Source organism: Temnothorax americanus, unplaced genomic scaffold (assembly GCF_048541705.1).
Source record: "Temnothorax americanus isolate GAGA-0224 unplaced genomic scaffold, ASM4854170v1 Scaffold8, whole genome shotgun sequence".
Lineage (NCBI taxonomy): Eukaryota > Metazoa > Arthropoda > Insecta > Hymenoptera > Formicidae > Temnothorax > Temnothorax americanus.
Window position 1 is genome coordinate 1,285,262 of NW_027509802.1, and position 17,809 is coordinate 1,303,070.

At 42.9% G+C, this 17,809-nt stretch overlaps 4 protein-coding genes across 8 annotated transcripts in view; 3 read left to right on the top strand and 1 right to left on the bottom strand.

Annotated features, from left to right (window-relative positions):
• The first annotated feature begins 908 nt into the window (after positions 1-908).
• Positions 909-3,531, top strand: LOC143907384 (uncharacterized). 2 transcript variants are annotated; one of them, XM_077424156.1, is made up of 2 exons: positions 909-2,122; positions 2,971-3,531. In XM_077424156.1, exons 1-2 carry the CDS (start codon positions 1,076-1,078, stop codon positions 3,010-3,012), a joined length of 1,089 nt encoding a protein of 362 aa, XP_077280282.1. In that variant the 5' UTR covers positions 909-1,075; the 3' UTR covers positions 3,013-3,531. The 2 variants fall into 2 exon arrangements, with proteins under 2 accessions (XP_077280282.1, XP_077280284.1); XM_077424158.1 differs by lacking the exon at positions 2,971-3,531 and having other exon boundaries at positions 910-2,430.
• Positions 3,532-4,230: 699 nt separating this feature from the next.
• Positions 4,231-9,282, top strand: Cass (apoptosis inhibitor cassowary). Its single transcript, XM_077424144.1, has 9 exons — positions 4,231-4,446; positions 5,302-5,463; positions 5,583-5,748; positions 5,868-6,028; positions 6,108-6,305; positions 6,429-6,620; positions 6,756-7,139; positions 7,272-7,422; positions 7,511-9,282. Exons 1-9 carry the CDS (start codon positions 4,372-4,374, stop codon positions 7,597-7,599), a joined length of 1,578 nt encoding a protein of 525 aa, XP_077280270.1. The 5' UTR covers positions 4,231-4,371; the 3' UTR covers positions 7,600-9,282.
• Positions 9,283-9,752: 470 nt separating this feature from the next.
• On the bottom strand, positions 9,753-11,095 carry Med7 (mediator complex subunit 7). Of its 2 annotated transcripts, none has more exons than XM_077424170.1 (3): positions 10,416-11,095; positions 10,170-10,322; positions 9,753-10,071 (listed from the first exon to the last, which is right to left on the bottom strand). In XM_077424170.1, exons 1-3 carry the CDS (start codon positions 10,743-10,745, stop codon positions 9,904-9,906), a joined length of 651 nt encoding a protein of 216 aa, XP_077280296.1. In that variant the 5' UTR covers positions 10,746-11,095; the 3' UTR covers positions 9,753-9,903. The 2 variants fall into 2 exon arrangements, with proteins under 2 accessions (XP_077280296.1, XP_077280295.1); XM_077424169.1 differs by having other exon boundaries at positions 9,753-10,101.
• A 172-nt stretch (positions 11,096-11,267) lies between these two features.
• Positions 11,268-17,809, top strand: part of Btk29a (tyrosine-protein kinase Btk29A) — a 34,909-nt gene continuing 28,367 nt past the window's right edge. The window contains exons 1-4 of one of the 3 annotated variants that reach the window (XM_077424129.1): positions 11,268-11,405; positions 11,947-12,129; positions 14,224-14,488; positions 15,249-15,563. In XM_077424129.1, coding sequence (XP_077280255.1) covers positions 11,403-11,405; positions 11,947-12,129; positions 14,224-14,488; positions 15,249-15,563 — 766 coding nt within the window. In that variant the 5' untranslated portion in view covers positions 11,268-11,402. Of the gene's footprint in view, positions 11,406-11,562; positions 11,680-11,946; positions 12,130-13,278; positions 13,632-14,223; positions 14,489-15,248; positions 15,564-17,809 lie in introns of those variants that run through there. The other 2 variants (XM_077424130.1, XM_077424131.1) reach the window with 2 other exon arrangements.

A 17,809-nucleotide genomic window follows, 5' to 3' on the forward strand; every position in this document is an offset into this window, starting at 1 on the left:
ATATCTTTAAAGTAGTTGTAATGTTTTTTTTTTTCGATAATATCGCGAAGTAACACTTACGAGAATTAGACTCAGTTCCCCATTATTCCCTCTACTGACATTAGGAGTTTCATTCAACCGAACGATCGGTTTGTCTACGCGATCGGCGGCTGAAGCGCGATGATATAGTGAACGGTTGAACTGGCAAATGTATATATCGTCGTATTTGAATTATTCGAGTACAGAAGGACGGATGGAAAGTGTCACGCGCGATAATACAACCGCGTGGACACTATTCAGTTTACTTAAATGGCGGGTAATCGAATTTACGAAGGAAGACGAATGAAGACGATTGTGTTTGAACAAGCCGTTGGAGATGAAAGGAGAGTGCGACAAAACTCCGGTTGTCGATGGACGTTCTGAAATTTCGCTACAAGTTTCGATATATTATCACCGAATGGTCAATATTTTTCTGTATTTGATTATTACACGCTTATTAGGCTTTATTAAATTATTATACAGTTCACAGTTATAGGTAATATATAGAAGTTCTAAAGCCTCCATCTATTCTTCAAGTAATTTTCAAGTGTAATAAAATACATTCTCGTACTGTAATAACATAAAAATTGAAGAGGTCAAGGGTTGATGGTTATCTTCTTCTCAGCGTTGAAAATGCTTCCCGACATAAGAAATAAATAAATAAATTTTTCAATCGCAACTTTATGCGTTATTATATTCGATGTTATAATATATGATTTGAACTCAATTAAATCAACCGTGATAATGTAACGAATAATCGATTCGTCCGTAGCGATGTGGCGTTCGGGCAGCCAGTTGATCTTCGTGTCGTTATATTGTCGTTATCGTCGTGAATTAAAAAACTACACAGCGCACCTTCAAGTTTAATTGACATTTCGTAATCGACTCCGGTTCCGAAAATCCAGTCGCGCTAGTTTCTCAGCAAGTGACGATAATCAATGCCAAAAGTCACGCTGCGCTATCTAATCGCTAACTCTCCACGAGATGTAAAACCCGTAATTGCAGTTGCGTCCGTGTCACTCGGTTAGGCGCGTCGACCGATTCGAACTCTCTCGCCATGTCGCGGTTTCTTCCGCTCTTTTCGCAAGTCGTCATCCTGTTTCTCTTGGCGAGGGCCTCGTCGGAGGTGAAGGAGACGACCTGCCAGGACAACGGGAACGTTACAACGTTACAACGTTTTGGTTACAACGTTTCCCACTGCAAGGGGGTCCTCGTCGAAGTGACGCACAGCCGTTTCGAGGACAGAGTACGGATGTTGGACCTCATGAACCTGGGCCTCTTGGCGATTCGAGAGAACGCCTTCAAGAACCTGCCGACGAGATTGTTGGTTCTGAGTAACAACCAGATATCCGTGCTCAAGAGGGAATCCTTCCGCGGTTTGCACAACTTGGAGAGCCTGTCCTTGTACCGCAATGTGGTACCGTTATCGGAGTACTTGTTCGCGGATTTGGGACACCTGGAGTTGCTGTGGTTGGGGTCCAACGAGATCAATTCGATACCGAAGGACTCGTTCGCCGGGCTGTCAAGCTTGAAAAGTCTCGACCTGCATTACAACGATATCGAAGCGATCGAGGCGGGATCCTTCTCGAATCTTAATCCTGGACTGCTGGACCTTTGGCTCAACGGCAATAAAATCTCTCGAGTCGCGCCGGATTCCTTCGCCGGGTTAACCGAACTGAGTCGCCTTCACTTGGACTACAATCGGCTAGAGGACTTGCCGAGCGGTGCCTTTCGAGGATTGAACAAGCTGGAGAATCTTTACTTAAGTAACAATCGGATAACAAGCGTCTCCAGGTCGCTCCTTCGCGACTTGGTCGGTCTGAAGGAACTCGATCTTCAGCGGAACGAGATCAGCGCTCTCGAACCGGATACGTTCAGGGATCTGTCTCAGCTGAAACGACTGGACCTGAGGGAAAACAAACTGTCTCACATTGTAGTCGGCACTTTTGCCGGACTCTCCAATCTGGAAGACATCAAGCTGTCCTTCAATAACATCAGCGCGGTAGATAATGGCGCTTTCGCTGATCTCGTCAAACTGCGATATCTCGACTTCACTGGCAACACTAGCAACACTGGCAACAACTTCACTGAAATCGACAAAGAAGTCAGCGGTCTCCCAAATGTCACAGTTTATTAATAAAGTCTTAAAGATCTGTTTATATCTCACAAAGGGACAAAACCTTGACCTCTTGAATTTTGCAAAATTTTTAGTATTACAGTACACTTCATTCACTAATACAAGGTACAGCAACGGTCCAATGCGCAATAGTTTATTGAATATTAATTGCTTATGCAAAGAAGTCGCATTCGTTAAATGTGCAAATTAGTATAATGTGTCTTAATTGTTTCTATGATAGATATTCTTCAAAAACATGTACAGATTGTGATTATAATCGATAGTGCACAAATTGACCGAAGATTAATTGTCATGGAATGTATTTTTGTTGCTGTGTATCTAAACAATTGTATGTAAACAGACAGGAAAAATTTTAAACATTAATATTTCATAAATTATTGTGTAACCAATGTTACAGCAATATAACCATTATAGCCATTGTGTACCATTATTGTATTTTTCACCGTCCCGTTTTGAAAAAAATCTACTCCAAAAACTTAAAAAGTACAATTTTTGGATTAGATTTTTTTCAAAACGGGACGGTAAAAAACTCCCAAAAAATTCACATAATTCTATTTTGCATTTCAAAACAACATATTAAAATTTCATGAAACTGGCTGCATTTTTAACATAGGTTTTTATGGGAAATGATATATTGCATATACCTTCAGAATGAAATAAGTGCAAGAAAAAATGCAAATGATAAGGAAAGAAAAATATGCACATGTAACTTAATAATTTACAAATAAATGAGCGAAAGAAAGGGGAAGGTTACCGCACATTTCGTAGAAAAATTAATTATTAAAGCATAACGTGCTTGATTTTTCGTCTGCTAGACTGCCACGGTCGTGAACGACGTGAACAGCAGCACGCATTAAGGCCCGGACACATAGAAAAACTTAAGCGGTAAAACTCAAGATCAGCGCTCTCGAGCCGCGGATACGTTCAGGGATCTGTCTCAATTGAAACGACTGGACTTGAGGGGAAACCAACTGTCTCACATTGTAGCCGGCATTTTTGCCGGGCTCTCCAATCTGGAAGACATCGCGCTGGGGTCCTCGAAGTTATGCGAAGCCTTTTCGTGGATCGATTGCCCGGGATTTTATGGCTCAGCGCCTTGGACCTCTCGGGGATCCGACGAGAGAACGTTTATAAGCACGTGTCGGCGCGCTTGTTTCTGAAATCAAGGCAACACCGGATATCCGTGCTGAAGATGGAAAGTTTTAAACATTAATATTTTATATTTAAAACATTAATATTTTATAAACAGCTAGAATTACTGTACTTTATATTAATGAATGGGGTTTACAGTAAGATATTAAAAATTTAAGAGGTCAAGGGTTGGTGTTGGTCCCCTTGTTATGAATTTCTTCGCGGGATAAAACAAATTAATAAATTATTTAATCACAACTTCATGCGTTATTTTATTCAATCTATTCGATTCATCCCCGCCCGCGTCGTCACGTGTGCGCGACGCGTCGCGGATCGATGGCTTGAAAAACAGAGAGAGAGAGAGAGAGAGAGAGAGAAAACGAATACAATATGAAGAACAAAGTTAATGCGCAGAGCTTAATAATTAAGTTTCCCGATCCGGATCTAAACAAGGACATTGTTAGACTGTTTTACCCCGGCATACTTCGAATATTTATATACTATTTTATTAACATAACAGAATTGTATTACTTTTTTTTGTTATTCGACGTATGAAAAAAAAGAGACAGAAAATCGTAATTTATCCCTTAATCCTCCCCCGAATCCAAGATTCGTTCTTTGCATTCGCGAATGACTTTATCGATTTATTTTCTATCGAATAAAATTCGAACGTCAAGCGTCGTTCCTAAAAGATAAACATTGGTAATCGGCAAATAATTTTCGAATCAAATGTCAAGTTAAGTATCAATGTCAAGGGTTCGATATCACAATTGCGAAATGAAATAACAAACGGATCGCAACGCACAGATTCAAATACGGCGACGATTGTCCGACGGTCGTCGCGTGATCCATTTTAATTCGCCCCGCCGCCGGACAGGTGGCGCTGAAACTCGTCCGCTCTCCTTCTTTTTTTTTCCTTCTCGGAGAGGGACCCGACCGTCCCGACCCGCCACGCTGCCATCTTTGTCGTCGTCTCGCGTGCTCCCGTTCGGCGTGTTTTGGCTCTGGGATCTCAGGCTGAATTTGCGTTTTCCGTGCACGATCTCGCGTCGACGATCGCGTCCAAGTCGCGTGTAAGCTTCACGATGAGTACCGACAGTATTGAGAAGCTGTACAAGAACTTCGGCATCCTCGCCGACGCTAAGGATAAACTCGTACAGGTATGTTAACATACGCGGCAACGTTGGTTGGTTACATCCGGCACCGGCCACGTTTCGGTTAAAAATGCATAAGTACGTCGAGACTTTGTTCTCTTGTGTTCGATCGAAGGCTACGCTTCGTCGCGACAAAGCGTTCTTCGTGCAAACTGCCGCCCGAGATATATCGGACGCATTCCGAAATGCCGGAGATACGTGACACATGTGGCGTCCTGCCGTGCGTCTAAGCGTCGCACAATCCGAACCATCGAGATCGGAGCTCTTTTTTTTTTTTTCCATTGTATATTGTTGATATTTTCACTATAAAAGTCTCGGTACTATAGTGGCTCGTCGAAAACCGTTACTGTGTACGAAGAGCCACTGTATTCATTCGTTGAATGTCTGGAGTATAATAGACATTGCGACATGGAGCGATTGATTGTTCGCTAAGCGGAAATTGTTTCTTAATTGACTTATAACGATTCGCGTGAACGTGGTTATGCATGCGATCCAGTTGCGTACTTTGATTTTATACGTGGGAAGAATTTGCGGAAGAGAATTCTCTTCCCACGTATAAAAATCAAATGGTTGGAGCTGATCTTTTACATTTCTATTATTTATCTGGAAGAGGTGAATGATAGAAGTTAAATAGAAGAAGATTGGCTCCAATCCAGAATACATATATGTATATTAAATATATACTATGTTTTCAAGCTTATATATATATATAGATTTATAGATATATATAGATAGATGTTTAGCTTGTACCCATCGAGTCCTGTTATTTATTTAAATCTTTCTAAACCGTTATATAGTATAAATTTATCAAGGAAACATCTCGTCGTACTTGCGAGTTATCTTGAATACCGTTTATTGTAGCATGAAAAAGAATACCTGGAAATACTGACGGCAGTTAAAGGATCGCCTAAGGAAAAACGACTGGCGTCGCAATTCATTGCTAGGTTCTTCAAGCATTTCCCGAAACTAGCGGATCAAGCTATAGACGCTCATTTGGACCTGTGCGAAGATGAAGATATGGCTGTAAGTTTTCAAATGAGGATCGAGCCACTTCCAGCTTTTTGAAAGTGCTTTAGTAGCCGAAGTAATAAATTGCGTATATATGATCCTTATTTTTTTTTTTTTTTTTTTTTTTTTTACAGATTCGAAAGCAAGCTATTAAGGATTTACCAGCGCTTTGTAAAGATAATAAGGAACATACGGCGAGAATTGCAGATATCTTAGCACAATTACTGCAAGCCGAGGACACTTCAGAGCTAGCAGTTGTACATAACAGTATTATGTCGCTTGTGAAGAGCGATCCGAAAGGTATTATTCGATGAGTTGCGATAATGTCTACAAATTCATTCGATTTGGATTCAGTTTGGCATTTGTCGGTTTGTGACTGTACGTTCAATTGTTGGATAAAAACAATTTTGGATTTATAGGTACTTTGAGCGGATTTTTTAGCCAGATCATTAATGGCGACGATGGAACGAGAGAACGTTGTATAAAATTTTTGGCTACCAAGCTTAAAGCGATAGGACGTGACATTATCACGAAGGAACCAGAAGATTTGTTGATCGCAGAATGTAAAAAAGTATTACAGGTAATTTTCTATGATTTCTAATATTACACGCAATAATGCATACGTTCGCTCTTTTCTTTAATTAATATCTTATTTATAGGATGTGACTGCTGACGAATTCCACAGTATTATGGAGATCCTTGCATGGACTAGATTGGGATCTACCGTCACTGGTCAACAAGAATTGATTGATATCACAATAGAACAAGCTGAATTATCTGTACCTTTTAAGCATACCAATGTCGAACAGTGGAACAGATTAGTTCAATGTGTTAAGCATGCTCTTCCATTTTTCAGTGTATGTACATACATATTCTCAATATTCAAACGCGATTAAATATTTTATATGTAAATATCTTATATATATTTGTTTATACTTAATATTTCATTTATATTTCGATATATTCTTATCCCTTTTCAGTCACAGATAGACTCGTCAAAATTCGTTTCGTACATTTGCGTGCAAGTTCTACCCCATCTTTCCCTGATGACTTCTCCCGATGGTAGAGATATTCAACTGGAACTGTTAAAGCTGCTTGCTGAATTAACCGTGTTTTGTGGAACTATTGAAAAACCCGAAGATAAAGTTCAACAGCTTTACAATACTCTTATCGTGAGTACTCTTTATTCTCACATATTTTAATAATCTCATATTTTCGTACCTGATATCTAATATTCATATTTCATTGATCAAAATTATTGCATATCGCTTATCGTTATTGTTTATTTTTCACTTTATTTATTTCAGACCTATATGCCACTTCCTCCAGCTGCAGAAATTACTGATGTACCAAAGTTACAATTTAGTCACGTGGAATGTTTAATGTACGCTTTTCACAAACTGTGTAAGCAGACGCCTGAATTTTTGACAAAAGATCCAGAGCAGCTCAAAGAATTTCGACTAAGATTGCAATATTTTGCGAGGGGCATTCAAGGTTACATAAAGAAATTACGTGAAGCTATCGGTGGAAAGACGGAAGAGGAATTGAAATCTGAGGAAAATCAGTTAAAAGTTGTGGCACTAAAAACAACTAACAACATCAATACTTTAATCAAAGATCTGTTTCATTCACCTCCTAGCTTTAAAAGCATTATACATCTCTCGTGGAAAACGCCATGCAATGACAAAAAGGTAATTAATTTTCAATACAACCGTTATAAATTCCAACAGTGTTTTCCGCGCAAATAAATGTATCTGCGATTTACATTCGTGAGTGCTTTGACTTGCAATAGTTTGATTTTATTAATTTCACGTCTGTTTTAGAGCGAGAAGAATTCCGTTCAGAAGAGACATACGCCAATCACATTTGGAAATGACAGCAGTCCGAATAAACGCAACAAGGAAGATAGAAACAACAAAAGAGAAATATATACACCTCCTAGTGGCAAATACAGTTCAAACATATCAAATTATGGTGAGTTAGGCGAATGCGTTGAAACTTGAAAAGAGACAAATTTCAGTTTACAGTCATAATTATCATTAATTTTACTTATTGTTTTCAGGCCGCGGTAGATTCAAAGGTAACAGACCTCGAGGAAGAGGTGGATTCAGGACTAGAGGTCGTGGTCCTTGGCGAAAGAATTTTTATTAATTTTGAAATTCATTACATTTGAAAACAGCTAAAATTGAAATAAAATTAAGCGCCTACTTGCTTTCCGATTCCAACAAAGCGCTCTCAAAGAAATCATAAAATCTTTGTTAGCCTGCACGACTAACATATAACAGAAATAATTTTGATAGTTTGACTTTGATAAATTCCCAGATATGTAAAAACAGGGGAATCAGAGAATCAATACTTTTCTAAACCATCATTAATATCCGAATGACACGGGAAGGAGATTTGGATAGAATGCAACTGTAGCACTATACGAATATTGTACTTGTTTAATTCTCTTATAATATGAATTGCAGTGAAAATCCAAAATAGTTCAGACGTGCAAAATTGTGGAGAAAATGAAACGTATGCAAACAATATGACGCGTATTAAGAAGATTAAGAAAGAACACCGTTATCGATTGGCGGATTGTACGAAGGGATTGGAACTATATATACGAGAAAATGAAGAAAGAAGACATTTCGGGACACGAGACTTAACAAGATGGTATTATTCGAGGAAATTGAAGAAGGGATCTGACGAAGAGATATGAAAATGAAAATGCCACGCTGTTACCAAATTGAAACCTGAAACCACGCAATTGAGTCACGAGACCAACATCAATACACCGATCACAGTTACAGAAGCACGGTTATGGAGATGAAAACGGTCCTTTCCTTATCAAAAAGAAACTTCAAGATTGCAAAAATATAATCTCCCATATCCATTCCTAAATTAGCTCTTTCCCTCCTCTTTCATATTTATCGATACTTGTTAATATTTATCTGTCGACAGGGTTGAGCCGTGCGTAACAGGGAGTTTGAAACCAGCCATGCAAGAATAGTTTGATCGAAGAAACACCAGATATAATAAATAATTTTTTTTATTGACAAGAGAAATATGTATATATATATATCTATGTACGTATGTATACACGTCTATGCGTATGCGCATATATATGTACACACACATTTTTTTGTATATATATACAATTTGGGAATTTTCTACTTCAAAATTTTCAAATACATATAAAATTTAACAAATACAGATATCGCTTCTCATATGTTGTATCTACCTTAAAAATGTTTTTTTTTTCTTTTTTTTTAATATACAAAATTATAATTATTACACTATCAAAATTATATTTTTAAAGTACATATTTTTAGTATTCTTACATATTTTACTTTCAATTATAAAAATAATGGTTTCATGATTCTGTGTTTCTTCGATAAATAAGACGAATAGCAATTGGAGCAGCAATTATTACATCGTTTACATTGTGTACATTGTTTTTCTTTTGCAGGAAGCTCGTGTTAGTGAGAGACTTGGAAATTGGTAGAACTGGGCCCCAGCACTATATAAATACTTATATGTAATTTCTTATCCATTACAGAATTCTTTCAAAAATGAACGCAGGAGCAGGAGGGAGGAATGCTGCTGCTCGGCGAAACTAATTAATATTTTTCTTTCAGGAGCTCAGAATGGATATTATTATGTTTATTATCATATATGTATATATCTCCTTCGTGTGATTGCTGTTTGTGAGGTGAGTTGAAAAAACTATTCTTCCATCTTTCCTTTCCCTCTATCCATTATCATTATGTAGAAACATTTCGTGTTATCTATTAAAAAATTCGTAAATATGTTTCTAATTATTTCAATAAATAACATTATTTAATACTACGTGGTGTTTTTTTACCCAGTAAAAGCAAGCGAGAAAATGACTTTAAAAAAAGAGTGACCGATTTAGCAACAATTGATTTTGAAACAAGTAGGTACATTATTTGTACGCACATGTTTACGCGTCTATATCTAATCTGTCCTACATTTAAGCTTTAATGTCGCATTAATATGTCTAGAACAGACACGTCTATGTAAGAATCGGTAGAATAATTGTGTTAAATGCGCTTAGATTTGCACAATCACATGTAATCTCAGTCTTCTTAAATCTAGAATTTACGCGAGTTCATATATATATATATATATATATATATATATATATATATAATTTTTGTCAAACTTATATATGTATAATTAATGTATAAAGAATAAAACGTAAATTTTTAAACAATTGGAATCCTATTCGTAGATGAACGAGCGATATAGGTACGTTTCAGATACCAGCAGCGGTCCTTTGTCCAAAGGATATATTTCTTTAAATATTGTCATTTTATTAAATAACTAATAACATTTAAAAAAAAGATCACATTTCATCGTTATCTAGCATGATTTACAGACGCAGTTAGTTCCAAGTACTCATTGGTGGATCAATTTACACACGGGAGTATAAAGAGCGATACCTCAGAACAGTCCATTCGAGGAAAGCATATCGTCTATCACTTTGCACATAATACGATCGCTTGGGCTGCAAGGATCCTGGCTCTGTTGCTCGAAGCCTAAGCTGTCGACGGATTCCATGGCTTCCGTGTTTATCGCGAGTTTGGAGTCCAGTTCCGTATCGGGAAGCATCTGTAAGGCGTGCCGCAGTATTTCTTGAACCTGGAGAATTCGATTTCAACATTGGCGATAACATTACGAAGAATCCAAAATCCGTTAGGCAAGTATACCTTTTCGAGATGTTTCTGAAAACGCAGCGCCGTCTCGTGACGTTGCCTTCTCTGCAGTTCCATCATGACTCGCAGCGTCTCTCTGGCCTGGTGCGGTCGAAATTCGTTTAGCAAGTGATGAATGTGTATGAACAACAGACTGAGGTCCTCGACCTGCAAGAACGTTGACCGTTCGATTACACAAAGTATAATCGCGATCTCTCTACGCACAAAGAAGTTTCGCTCAAATCAGACGTACGCGCGTACCTTCTCCGCGCGCCTCGGACTGTCGGGGCACTGGACGAGCAGGTCGATCAGATCCAGAAAGTTGACGAGGAGCGAGTGATTGAGCTTCTTGAGCTCGCGCCGGCGGTCGAAGTGCTGCGGGTACAGCCTCTTGATCCCCTGAGCCTCGAGCGGCCGGATGATGGTGTCATCGGCGTTGAACACGTTGCCGAACATGGAGTAGCTGTCGTGGATCGGCGGCGGCGGTCGCGGGGCGCGTCCCCGCCGCACGTTCTCGTCCGTGTACGGATTGATGTACTGGACGGGCGGCAGCGGCAGGGAGCTCACCTGTATCGCCTCGGGGGCCGCCATACCTGGGGACCTGGGGACGTCGTCGGCGTCGGCGTCGGCGAGCAACGGCAGAACGCAGAACGACAGCTCGATCGAGCGAAGAGGTTACGTCGCGCGCTCCCCTCCGGAAACCTCGCTCGCCTATCGGCGGACCGTCCACTTTCCTCGTCGTCGCGTCACGCCCGCGACGAGGCACGGCAAGGTAAACGGGTTGAAACGCACACGCACACGCGAGCGAGGCAAAACAACAGACACGACGACGCGACGGACGGCTGCCTAGTCCGCCATCTTGCTACTACGTCGCGGTCCTACGCGGATCGGCGAGCGACGGGCGACTCCGGCGCGTCGGTTTTTCCCCTCGCGAGATCCGGGACCTCCGGCGGCCCGCTCGCCGTTTCGCGTCCCCCGGGATAATCGCGCGAACCGCGGGACCGGCGCGGCGCCGCGCCCGTGCCGCGCCGGCCGCCGCGTCGACCAGCGTAGTCGGGCACTTCCCGATATCTCGCGAATTCCCCCAACGTCGACCGTTTTGACAGATCGTCGGTGTGCGCGTACGCCGTACTTACGCGCCCGTTCCACGTGAACTCTTTGTTTGGGTCGCCGCCGGGTCGGGGCGGTCATGCATCCGACGGGCGCCGGGACGACCGCGGGGTGGTAGCCGCACGTTTTCGTTTACGCATGGTAAGAGGCCCCGCGCCCCGCGCCCCGCGCCCCGCATCGGCGTCGCCCCCGTGGAATTCGAATCGCGACCGAAAACGGTCGTGGGCGACGACCGCGCGACACGCCGTCGCCGTCGCCGTCGCCGTTGCGGCCGCCTCCCGGCGCGGGCCGCGGGCGCGCCTCCCCCGGAGGAGCGGTTCTCGCCGCGACCGCCGACGGTCGCCCGTCGTTAATTCCACCGGACACGTGAGTCCGCGGCCCGCGGGCGGGTTATGGGACGAGGAAAAACACTCCGGTGTGCTATATTTAGATATCTCCTTCGCGTCCTTACTTATATTGGCGTTGGGTGAAAGAGGGAGAGCGAGAGAGAATTCTGTTTTGTTGTGTCGCTCCGTGGAGAAAGGTGTCGGTCGAATTAAGGATATTGTGCAACAAGTATCAATTCCACTAGCCGCGACGCGAAATATCGACGGCTGACGGCGACGGCTCCTCCCCGACGACGACGACGACGGGGGAGCTCGGTTTTGTCGTGCGGGAAAAATGATGGTTTCATTGTTGCTAGGGAGGCCCACCGGTGATGGCGGGGAAAGATGGGAAGCCAGAGTCAAAAGGTGGAGACGTTATTCGGCAGGGATTCATGGTGAAACGGTCCCAGAACAAGAAGCGCTTCACCCCGGTCAATTACAAGCAACGATGGTTCGTGCTGACGAAGCATTATCTCATTTACTACGACGGAGATGGCGAGGTGAGTTGCTCCGGATTCTCTCTCTGTGTGTGTGTGTGTTTGTGTGTGTGAATGTATATCTTTTCTTTTCTGTGAAATCAAATTCGACGTGCCTCCCGCCGGCTTTCCCTCTCGTTTACAAAATTCTAACGAGACACGCGTGTCATCGTCGAGGCCATTTATTTTGTCAGCGTTATTGCGTTCTAAAATTTTTGTTTCGCTGAAAGGGATTGCTATTATTGAAAAGAAAATTTTGTTATTTTCAAGAAAAATTAACAAACGATATCGCGTTCCAACAAAATTTGTTTTGATAACACAGGGATTGCTGTTATTAAAGAGAGAAAACTTTGCTATTATTGTAAAGAAAAACTGGAACACAAATAACAACTGAATGTGCAGTTACATGGAGGAGCAATTATAATTCCATGAGACATCAGAAATATACTTATTTTGAAACTTTCTTTCTTTACAATTACACAAAATTTACACACGCGCATATACGGGCACAAAAATAATATTAGTTAATTTCTTTTAATTGCAAAAATATGAATAATTTTAAATTCCAAAGATATTTTCAATTATTAAATTACTTTAATTATTAATATAATTGTAAATTTAATTAGCTATTAATAACAAAACACGGTAATATAATTACACGATGTTATTTCCATCGAACAAAAGCATTCGGGACAGGTGGGCGGAGAGGAGGAAGGGTGGGGGGGGGGAGGAGGAGATCTCCTCTTTGTCGCGTAGATCCTCGGTAACCGCGTGCGATCGTGACTAGTGCCACTATACCCACTAACCGCCACTAGCTATCTCCGTTGTTGAGCCTGAGCGAACCGTTAGGTGGACCGGGGGCTGCTTTCGGTAGGGGGTGTGTGCGTGGCGGATAACGTGCGCCCCGTGATACCGTGTGTAAAATCGGTGGCGCAGGCGCCCCGCGTGAATTCTCCATCCGTCCTCGTCCTTCCTTCCGCTTCGTCGTCGTTGGGTTCCCGATGCTGCTCGCTCGCTCGCTCGCTCGCTCAGTCAGTGGCCGTCGTTCGAGGTCGGTCTCGACGAAGCACGGACCAAGCTGATCTTCCGCTTTCGGTACCGTTCCGTAGCACTCGGCACCCTTCCGCGAGTTGACGATTCCTCGGACGAGTCTATGACGCTTTGATCCCTGGTCTCCCGGGGGCAGCGCCGGAGGACGGAGGAAGGACGACGCGCGATCCCGCCTGGTCCCGCGACGTAACTCAGCTGTTCCGACGAATCTCGAGCCTCGTTTGATTCCGATCTTGGGTCGCGAGATCGAGAATACCTTCCTCGGTCTCGTAGACGAAGATCAGCTGCGATCTCTGGATCTTTTCTCTCATCGCTCCGAGAGGATCGCTTCCGTTTTAGACGTTCCGACCGTTCCGTGCGTCGTCACACTGATCTCGGACCTGGACACGGTGGTCCACGTACGGATCCTCCGTAACACCGACTTCGTCGGATTCGTCTTGTTCACCGCGTCGTCAGATCTACCGTACAACGTGGAGGTAAAAGGGAGTCTGTGTGTTTGGACACGTTTTCCCACCGCTTCTCTCTTTCGTTTGATTAGACCGTTTGTCGTCGGATGGAAAATCCATGTTGCGCGAACTCGTATAAATTCCGCTAGGAACGTCCTCCGTTCGCGCTCGTAAATTGCTTTTCCATGCACGTCTGAAGTCTAGATATATCATATATGTAGATATATATTGTACCCCCCAGTACTCCAGAGATAGATCCGCTGCTATTACGGTACTGATGTCTTATTGCATTTTGGTTTTGTCTTCAGAAATCAACATCCGTGTGTTAAGGCTGTCTCATTTCCAAGTACAATTGGAACATCCTTCGACAACGAGCATCTCGACGTCGTTCCGACGCTCGACACATTTTGATATCTAAGATTCCTAATTTTGAAAATAATTTTATTATGTAAACATTCCTATTGTTTTCGAGACCCTACGTACCTCTTCCCCCCTCTCTTTCTCTCTTTCTCTAAGCTCCGCTCAGCGAAAGTTGTTGGTAGCGCCCGGATCCGGAGGTCGGCGCGATTTGATTTTTAATAAATTGTTAAATGTTAATCCGAGAAATCGTTGCTCGTTGCAGCGCCGCAAGGAACGCGGACGGATCGCCGTGGAGAGTGTCCACGTGGTGGAGACGGCCAGCCTCCATGGGAATGGTAGCACCGGTGCTGGAGGCGGTGCCGTCGGCGACGCGGCGGGCGGCGGCGACGCGGCCGGCGGGGGCGGCGGGATACCGTCCGGGCTGCCGTTCCAAGTGGGATATCGGGAAGCTGGTCAGGAGTACACGCTCTACCTCCTCGCCGCTCGCGAGCAGGATCGCGCCGAATGGATACGTGCCATACGCGCTGGTAAGTATTCCTCTTCTTCCATCCCTGCGTCTTCCTTACGTCCCCCTTTTTTTTCACGTCGCTACTCGAGTCCGAATTTTGCGCACGTGTTTCTTTCGATTGCACTTTGCGCTATATTTGAAATCTTACGACTAGGAATTAAGTAGCATTAACGGTGAGCAGCTCTCGGCCCAATTTTTACTACCGCAAATAGGGGAAAAACCTTTATATATCGTATATTTAAAAACAAGGATAATGTTTGTAGACGACATATGATTTTCATAAGAATCCCTGAGAACTTCTGACATTATGATACTGTACGTACAATATACTTAAGTATTTTCTCTTTTCAAATATAAATGACCGGTAAAATTAGTATTCATCATAATGGATAGCGCCCATTCGGTCAAAATGTCGAATTCCGAGAATAAAGTTCTAGCGCGCTCGGTCATATACGCTGCCGCAATCTGTCATTTGAAGCGCGATATATCATTCTTAAGGACGATTCGCGAGCAACACTCATTTTTACACAGAGAAAAAAAAGAAGTGGCAAATCTCGTATACTCGAATTAATGTGTTTATTGTTTCATATATACACAACAATCTATAATCTTCTTATAAAAATTTGATAACATATTTGATAATCTATTCTTAGTCAAACTAATAAAATGACCTCATTCAAGCAAGTTTTCTTCGTTTAACGCAATATAATCTCGTTTCAAGATTTCCACGTTGAAACTAAAGATTATTTCAAATTAAGAGTATACTTTTTTTTGTATAGTGTGCAGTGAGAATTCGGGCTTGAGCGGACGTTACCACGCGGGCCTGTGGAGCGGAAAACGTTGGTCCTGCTGCCGATTATCGACACGCTCCGCCGAAGGCTGCGACACTTGCAGCTCCTGGTCCTCGAAGCCAGCTACGAACGCTACGAATCCGTCCTCGACGACAACGTCGGCCTCGACAACATCGACGTCCGGCAGCACCGTTAACAACACCATTTCAACGACCACCGTCACGTCCGATCATCGCTCACAATCGACGAACGCCGAGGCGAATAACAATCCGATCGTCCAATCGCAGACCCGCTCAACAATCGGTTCGTACGTTACATCTAATAGATTTACACGCTTTCGTCCTCGTCTTTTGCAAAGCCGTAATTGGCTGCTGATGAAATCGATACGCTTCTCGTTTCAATGTCCAATTCCACGAAAGTTCCGGGATTAACGTCGTTTAATGATGGATTCGTCAATTGTCGGCTAAAAAAAAATTGATCCGACAAAACTTAATTTATTTACTTCCATCGAATTTTTTTTCATTCTCGATATATCGGTCATTTTTGTCATGTACGATATGCCTGTCGAAATATCGCACTTTGCAGCTATAGCTGCACATGTGCAGCTGTCAAACGAGCTGATTACGACTCAATTGGATTTATAAACAATCGCGATGTATATGAATGTTTTGGGTTATCGCGGAAGAGATATTGTCCGAGCGTATTGAAATAACGCATAAAACGAACGGTCGGTCAATGGTGCATGCGCGAATGCAGCAATGTGTAATTAACTTGGTCGCAGCTTTATCGTTAAATATTTAGCAACGCGCGTAATAACGAGTCTATCTTGTTTCAAGATCGACCGATACCCCGTTCGCTGGAGCGTTGTGACTCATTCTATATTGCCACTGAGCGAGATTATCCATATTGTGGATTAAGCAGCGGATCCCTCTACGAAGGAAAATCTTATTTTCCCCCGTTGGACTAGTGTGTAAGGACGGTAGAAAAGAATTTGTTTCCGAGCGATTGATTTTCTGAATCCGCGCGGATTTCTTATATCTTGCCTAACGGCTCGGAATCTCTATATAACTTGGAAAAGCTCGTGCATTTCCAAGGGCGGAACGTGCTTAAAGCTCGACGTATTTATGTAAGAGCAGACATTCAGCGCCAATTTTCGCATTGATCTCGCGAAACTTGGACGTTTATGTGATGGAAGAAAAACTGGGGACTATACATTTTTTAGTCATCGAGCAAAGAAAATTTTTTCTTATTTGATTCGAGTGATTTCGTTTCGCAAACAAGCACGATTGATAAGTTACACGTAACGTGTCCATCGATATACGCTGATATACGTGTTTTTTCGTTTTTGAGAGCCTTTTGCGTCGATCTCTCTTCGAGGATGAGACGGAAAACAATGAAACGGAAAGCTTTGCTGTAAACGGAACGGTATCCGAACCGGCGGCAATGTCTCTGGCGTCTGTCGCGAAAACTTTTCTCTTAGACAGCGGAAGCGTGACATTTTTCTGTAACGTAAAAATCGTCCCGGTCAAGTGTCATTCTTTCCCAATAACCCGAGCGCTCCAGTTCCTTTATCGCTCGAAGGCAAGAAGACAGCCTTCCGATTTCGCCAATAATGTCTCCCCCCTCTCCCCCGATGTCGCGTATCGGTAATTGAAATTTCGTATCTATATGCGACTTCGCGTAACGAACGCATTTCCATCCGACGGAAAATGGAATTCGGGACGGGAGAAAGAAATCGCGAACTCTTCCCCGACGTGGAGATTAATCTGATTATAAAGCTCATTACTCGGATCAAGGGTAAACGCGAACTTAAGGAAATAGAGTTGTCGCCGATGAGATATATGACGGTCACGGAGAAAGAGAGAGAGAGAGAGAGAGAGAGAGAGAGCCGCGCGGTGCGAATATATTGGAGCACGAGTTCGTACTTTGCGTAACTCTCATTCGCAAATATCCAGATGCCTGACATTCTACCCAGGGGCAAGTGACGCAGATGACAGTTTTTACGAAGGAAAACTTATTATTAGATAGTCTTTTATATTAAAAATCAATACACGCCGTGTTGAACGATCGCGCAAAATATATAGATGCCTGATGCATATCCCTTTGCCTTACGTTATATCGCTCGTATAATCCGCGAATATTAATGTGCTTAAATTGTTGGACGACTCCGTCATTTCCTGGGATGATATTTTTGACGGCGCGGTCTCTTTCCACGCGCCATTGCAGAGGTTTATCTTCCTCAAGCCGGTCCGTCATCCACGAATATATTGGCGGCGATGAACCGCGCGAGAGGAACTTGCGACTATCTTCGAAGACGCGAAGACGAGGTCGACCTACTTAACGGCAAATTGAATTTCAAGACATTTTAATTGCAAATTCGCGAGCATTGAAATGCGCTTAATGCGCGGTCGGGCCGCGCCGCGCGTGTATCGAAAATATAAATTCAATCCTGATTAGTCAAATTTATTTCGACGCGCCGAAGCCGGCGGGCGCGTCGGCAAATTAATCCAATTAATTTGCTAAAGAAGCATTTTCACGCACGCACGCCT